Below are 7,500 nucleotides of genomic sequence, written 5' to 3'. Positions count from 1 at the left end.
TTGTTTTTTTCCATTTATCCTTCCTTCTTTTTAGTTTTTTTTATTTTATATTTTTTTCAGTATTTTCTATTTTCTCGTTTATTTTTTCACACGAGAGCATCACTTCTTTCTCTCCTTCGCTGTTCTTTTCTGCTTTAGTATCTTCCTTTCTTTTCCATATATTCTTCTTTCTTCTTTGCTCTATTTTTATTTCCACGTTTATTCTATTTTTTCCTATTTTTTCCTCGGTTATTTCCACACGGGAGAGCATCAATTCTTTCTCTCCTTTGCCTCCTCCTCCTCCTCCTCCTCTTCTGGTGTCTTCCTTTCTTTCTCTCCTCCGCTACGCCTTCGACATGTAAACAACGTCTTTTGAAGGGCCGTTTCTGCACGCTTGTTGACGTCTTGGCTACTTGGCGCAAAGCTTCTGCTGATGGTGGTCGTGACGATGTATTCTGTCTAGTGTCTCTAATTGCTGTCTTTTTTTTTTTTCGTGTGTTTTGTCAAGATGTCTGTTTCTCTCGTCTCTCGTCTCTCGTCTCTCTCTCTCTCTCCTCTCTCCTCTCTCATCAGCCTTTCAACCTGTAATCTCCATCCCTCCCTCCCTCTCTCCTTCCCTCCCTGTCTACCTCTATCACCACCACCACCACTGCCACCATCATCATCGTCTTCCCTCCCCTCTCTCCCTCCCTTCTAACCTATTTTCCTCGCCAACCTTTGTCCCTTCACTCCTCCTCCTCCTCCTCCTCCTCCTCCTCCTCCTTTTCCTTCTTCTCATTTCCTTGGTTTCTTCCTTCTCTTATTGCACATGTATATATTTTTTTTATTTATTTTCCTCCTCCTCCTCTTCCTCCTCCTCTTCTACTTTGTCACGTTCTTATTCTTCGTCTTCCTCTTTCTCCTCCTCAAGTCATCATCATTATCGTCTTTTTTTTTCTTTTTACTGTCATTTCCACTCGCCGCCTTCCACTTCCACCTATCATCCACTGTTCCTCTTATCCTTATTGTCTCTTCACCTCCACCACCACCACCACCACCACCATTACATCCACACGCCATATCACACACTCAACTTTACAACTTTCCACCTACTTTGCGACTACTACTTGTACCCTCACTGCTTCCCTTACCTGATATCCACTTCCCATTAAACTTCGGGGTATCAAAAGCGCCGCTGAGAACATCCTCTAAGGTAAATCTGGTACCGTTGAACCTCGGCCCCGCGTCAGGAGGAGTGAGCAGAACCACGGAGAAGATAATGAGGCCGCACACACACCCAATCACCAGCAGGGCTATTAGGATTCCCCGCCAGTTGCGTTGGTTTGGCGTGGAGGCGACCAGCTCCTGTAGGGGAAATAGGAGAGAGGCTTGGTTAGTGAATGTGGTGGTGGTAGTGGTGGTGGGGACGTGTTGTGTGGCTGGGAAGATATTGATTAGTAAGCGTGGTGGTGGTGGTGGTGGTGGTGGTGGTGGTGATGGTGGTGTTGAGGGAGAGGATTCAGCTGTATCGGGAGGTGTGGGGAGAAGATGCTGATGTGTTAATCGTGTTGAGGAAAAGGCTGACTGACTTGAAACTTGTTAGCAACGTGATTAAGAGGGGAAGTAAGTGGCAGTGAGGGGAGCTGACTGACTGAGTGGTTTTATTTCAACACTACTTGGGCAAAGTTTGTGATATTGTGTATACTGAGGGGAAGAATGTGTTACTCTACGTACATGGAAATGCTCTGGTATATACGTACACACACGCACAGACATGGATAGATAGCTAGACGATGTTACGTGTGCGTCCAATATGATAACAGCAACACATACACTTGAACACTGACCACGGAACAGTGTCTCCTCCCTGTGACCAGCCAGCAGCAAGGTCACGGCAGCAGCAACAGCAACAGCAACAACAACACCAACAACAACATCGACAACAACAACAATGACAATAGAAATAACAACATTATTATCATCACTATCATCAACCACCATCTTCATCCCGATGTGAGCGATACACACACACACACACACACACACACACACACACACACACACACACACACACACACACACACACGGGAAGAAGGGGGCCGCTACAAGCTGATCATAATGACCTAATAACAAAAAGGCGATCTATTCACCTTATCTAACACAGGTATCGCATCTAATGGCATCACTAATTACTTAATAACACCTGTAGCACACCTGCCCACCTGTCATCAAGGCTTATCTCAGGCAATACCTTTCTTTTGACGTAATGCAAGTGTCTTATCTATCTGAGTGGTGTGGTATTACTCTTTTCTTCGTGTTTCCTCTCCTTATCTACTTTCCTATCTCTCTTTCGTGTTCATATATTTTTTTTGTATATTTCGTGCAGCAGATGGATAGACTCAGAAATTGATAGATAAGCCTTCATGTTGTTGGAAGAGATGCACTTCAACTCTCTATTCATCTATACTTTTTACGTTGTGTGCTGGCGCGCGCTTGATTATGTGTGTGTGTGTGTGTGTGTTTGTGTGTTGGTGTGTGTGTGGGCGTGTATGTGGGTGCAGGTTTGTAGGCGTGTGTTTATGATGCGTGCGCCATCCACTTTTTATACAACAGATGTACATACACAACATGGCAATTTTGCACACACACACGCACACGCACTCACACACACATCCACACACACACACACGACACAGCAGTCTCAGCAGAAGCACAGAGACATTCATCCATCACTGCTGAGTTGCTGAACGAGCGATCACCCGAGAAAAGGAACTGCTGATTTCGAATAAGCCAAGGTGAAAATCCGGTTAGCGAAAAGTGAAAACAAAAGATGATAAAAATAAAAAATGCAGAAAAAAAGATCGAGTTGTTGTTTTTTAATGGTAAAATTGCAAATCTTGAGAATCAGGAGCACGCGAAATTCTGATTATGACTTCAATATCTGCAAAGTAACCTCCGGAAATGATATTATGACTTCAGGAATTTGTGACAGACTCGAGTGTGTTTCTACTTTGTTTTGTTGAGGTGAAAAAAAAATATATTGATGTGTATTTTTGTATATTATTGGTATGTGATAGTTTTTTGTCGTCTCGTATGTGTGTGTGTGTGTGTGTGTGTGTGTGTGTGTGTGTGAGCAGTTTATGATGATGATGATGATGATGATGATGATAGAGAGAGAGAGAGAGAGAGAGAGAGAGATAATAAATGTCTCCCCATCCCATTCTTTTCATATCTTCATATTTCACGACAAGTACTCTTTGATCTCTATTTTATATCTTCCTGACCTCTCATCATTCTCTCTCTCTCTCTCTCTCTCTCTCTCTCTCTCTCTCTCTCTCTCTCTCTCTCTCTCTCTCTCTCTCTCTCTCTCGTGAACAGCTTTTCATCTTCTCTTAAGTGAATCATCGCTAATCAATCCACTTCCCTCCCTTTCATACATATGGTACAACACTTTCCTCCACTCTGTTTTCCCTCCATGTTCCTCCACCTTCCCTCCCATTCTTCCTCCCTTTCCCCTTCCATGTTTCCTCCTTTTCTACTCTAATCTTTCCTCTTACCCCTCCTCACATGGCTTTCACGTATTCTGTTTATCATTCTCTCTCTCTCTCTCTCTCTCTCTCACAACACCCTTTACCCTTTTTTTCTTTTCTTTTCTCTCCGTTCCCCCTTTCCCTTTCTCTCCTTTTTCAATGCAGTCTTTATTCTATTTTTTAACCCACTGTCATTTACCTCTGCTTTCGTCCCTCATTTTCCCTCCCCTTGCCTCTCCTCCCCTCCCCTGCTCTCCCCTCACTTCCTTTCCCCTCCCCTCCCAGCACAGGTGAGGGGACAGCCACGCGCCCCTAGGTGAGCCTTTCCTAATTACACGCTAATTACTACCTTCGTATCAGGTGACAGACTTGCCTTTATTTTACACCTGAAAGGACACTGAAAGAAGCGACCCTGGCACCCTACTCTCTCTCTCTCTCTCTCTCTCTCTCTCTCTCTCTCTGTCTCTGTCTCTGTCTGTGTCTTTCTGTGTTTCTGTCTGTGTCTGTTTCTGCTTCAGACTGTCTATCTGTGTGTATGTTTTTTTCTTTTCTTTTTCCTTTCTATTTTCTTTCTTTCTCTTCTTTCTTTCTTTCTTTCTTTTCTGTCTCTGTCTGTCTATCAGTATGTGTCTGTCTATCTCTATTTTTGTCTTAGTCTGTTTCTTTCTCTCTCTCTCTCTCTCTCTCTCTCTCTCTCTCTCTCTCTCTCTAGGGCCGCTATAAACTTTCATCACGAATAAAGTCTGTGTTTACGGGAGAGTAAGATAGTTTATGACTTAGATAACTCCTCCACTTGCCTCCACGAGTTCCTTTTTCCCTCCCACTGTCTCTCTCTCTCTCTCTCTCTCTCTCTCTCTCTCTCTCTCTCTCTCTCTCTCTCTCTCTGTCCGTCTGTTTGTCTTTTAACTTAACGCTTTGTTTGCTTCGCGTTTTTATGGTCGTTTATATTTTATTCTATTTATATTTTTGTGTTCTCTTTCCGTGAGGTTTTTGATATGTTTTGTTTGTTTTGTTCGTGTGTTTGTTTTTGTCTGGGTCTTCGTTATCTTTTTTTTTCTTTTTTCCTTTTTTTTCTTTTTTTTCTTTTATTGTCTTGTTTTCGACTGTTTGCTTGTTTGTTTACTTGTTTATCTGTCCGTTTTTCTGTCTTGTTTGTGTGTGCCTCTCTCTCTCTCTCTCTCTCTCTCTCTCTCTCTCTCTCTCTCTCTCTCTCTCTCTCTCTCTCTCTCTCTCTCTCTCTCTCTCTCTCTCTCTCTCTCAACCACACATTTTTTCCAGCTCTCTGCTCTTAAGGCCTTGGGATATTGATAAACATAACCTCGACGTGAATAATAATGTCCCCTTTATATTTAGGTCACCAAACCATTATTGGGACACTGAAGCAAATGTGACTCATATTCAGAAACATTAAGCCCCCAATGGAGCCTGACAGTGTCCAATAAAACTCACGTCTGTATATTTTTCTTCTCTGGTGGCTTCACTATATCATGCTTCTGGCAGACTTTCAGAAACGCGGTTGATTATTTTTTATTGGCGGGATAACGGTTGGAAGGGAAATAAGATGGTACGTAAATGAAGGCTTGATTTAATGGGGTTTGTTATCGTTGTTGTTGTGGTGGTCGGGGTTGTTGGGGTTTGGTTCAAGGAAAGGGTTGTAAAGTGCTGGTTTTTAGTTGGTGTTTGGGTTCAGTGGCTTTTTTTTTTTCCTTGTGGGTTGTTGATTTGAATATTGAATGTATATGAAAGGATTTTTGTTTCTTTTATGTATTTTTATCCCTTTAAAATTTGAGTGAATTGGTTGATGTGATATGTTTTGCTTCGTCTCGGTTATGATTTTTGTTTTCATATTTTCAATCTTTTTTTTTTATTGCTATGAGATTTTAAGTATTTCGTTCTATTAAAATCTGAGTGGCTTTTCAAAATATATGTTGAATTTTTTGATCTATAACTGTTTTGATACAGTGTGTTTTTTTTTCTCGCATATTTTCTGTTCATTGAGTGATAAAAAATAGTTAAATGTTTCGTTTCGTATTTTCTTGAATGAAAAAAAAAAAATAAAATTAACACATTTGAATAATTCCAGAGGTAAAAAAATAAAATGTCTATCATGAAAGGCTTTACAGAAAAAGTCGTATTTTCAGATATTTTCGAAAGTCAAAATACGCTAAATTTTCTTTTCTTTTTAAAGTTTGTTGTTTTGGTGATCTTCTCTTAACGATTTTCTTCTGAAGACTTTATTGTTACGGCGTTGCTGCAAACTCTGCTTAATCGTTACTAAGACATTGCGTTTTAATATCGCTAAAAGTTCTCCGCCTGGATATTGCTTGGAATTTTGTTTTACGCACCAAGTCGTAACAAAGTTTGCCTCGTTTTGACTCCAAATGTTGCGCATATCATTTACTCTTGAAAATTACCTTCATGTTGCTGAAAGAAACTTGCTTCTTTCTCACTTAAAACTTTCCCAGACACAATATCGCAAAGAATATATAACTTCATTAACGCCTCTCACCTTACGAGGAGTTGCCGGAGCATTGGCTCTCACTGGCTGCCTTCACTGGGCAGGAAAGAAAAAGGGGAAGAAAGTTCCTCCCTTTACGCTTCACCAGGGATCGGTAACACTTCCAAAGTATCGCCTCACATCAACTAGTAACACTATTTTGACGTAAATTGCTGCACTGTTTATATTCAACCCTTGGTCCTGCTTGACACTTTCTCCTTTAATTATCAGCTAATTTTTTGACACATTTGTATCAAACTCACTTAAATATTTCCTTGGTGTTAAGAAAATAGTAATAATTAATCTCCCGTTTTCTCTTTCGTCTGTCTCTGCGCAGTCAAATTTCCTCAATGCACTGAAGATCATTGAAGACTGTCCACAGCAGTATAAGGGTTGAAACTGTATCTTACCCTCACAGAACTATTAATATTCAAAGCTACATTCTCCCCTTATTAAACATTTCCTTGACACTTTAACCCCTACAGTAACATGATACGTTTTCATATTCATTCTGCATACTATCTGGTGATTTTATACATCTCCAGAAACTCATGTGAGGATTAGAATAGTGAAGACTCTGACCATTTATCTTCTAACCTCCAAAGACCCCTCCTAATGTAAATGAAATCGTCTAATCTTACCTAAAACTTAAGGTAAAAATGCGTCCTGGTACTGAAGGGGTTAGACTTCTCTCACAATGTTGCTCACGATTCAGAATTACGTTAACTCCTCAATCAGCAAGCAATCTTAGTGTGACGTACAAAAAGACTTGTTTTTGTCTCCTCCTCCACCCAAGGAGAGAAGTTTATTTATTGGCAGCGTAAACGTTCCAGGCAATGCAGACAATACTGTTAACGCCTCGCATCACACGGTAACCAGATATTGACTTGAGATGTTCCCGCTTCCTACTCTCAGAAGAAAGAGAAAAAGAGAAAAAAAAAACTCCCTTATTATATTGACTTGAGATGTTCCTCCTGTTAATTTACTTAAGATAATCGCTTCCTACTCTAAGCAGAAAGAAAAAAAAGAGGAAAAAAAAAACTCCTTATTATACTGACTTGAGATGTTCCCGCTGTTTACCTGAAAAATATGCTTCCTACTCTCAGAAGAAAGAGAAAAAGAGGAAAAAAAACTCCCTTATTATGTTGACTTTAGATGTTCCTGCTGTTAATTTACTTAAGAAATACGCTTCCTACTCTAAGCAGAAAGAGAAAAAGAGAGAAAAAAAACCCCTCCTATTTCCCCCATAAAATATTCTTCCTGCTCTGAATAATAATGATAATAATAACGATAATAATGATGGAAAGAATGGAGAAAAATGAAGGAAAGGAGAAAAGCAAACCTTCCTTCTACCACTTAAAACTTTTCCGTGGCACTATCGCCCAGAATACATAACTTCATTAAGGCGTCGCATGAGGGGGCAGCAGCGGCCTCACCTTCGCCTCACCTTCCAAAGAGCCGCGTAACACTATCGGTCAACACGCTCAAGGTGCCACATGCCGCCCTCCTCACCGC

The 7,500-nt window shown here is 40.8% G+C and overlaps 1 protein-coding gene across 1 annotated transcript in view; it reads right to left on the bottom strand.

Annotated features, from left to right (window-relative positions):
* LOC123510328 (inactive dipeptidyl peptidase 10-like) overlaps positions 1-7,500 on the bottom strand; it is a 195,000-nt gene that overhangs the window by 29,231 nt on the left and 158,269 nt on the right. The window contains 1 exon segment of the mRNA XM_045265398.1: positions 1,110-1,323. Within this exon segment, the coding sequence (XP_045121333.1) occupies positions 1,110-1,323 (214 nt within the window).

The sequence above is a fragment of the Portunus trituberculatus genome, chromosome 28 (assembly GCF_017591435.1).
Source record: "Portunus trituberculatus isolate SZX2019 chromosome 28, ASM1759143v1, whole genome shotgun sequence".
Classification (NCBI taxonomy): Eukaryota; Metazoa; Arthropoda; class Malacostraca; order Decapoda; family Portunidae; genus Portunus; species Portunus trituberculatus.
The sequence above is the reverse complement of the archived record's forward strand: the minus strand, read 5'-3'. Positions and strand labels throughout refer to the sequence as shown.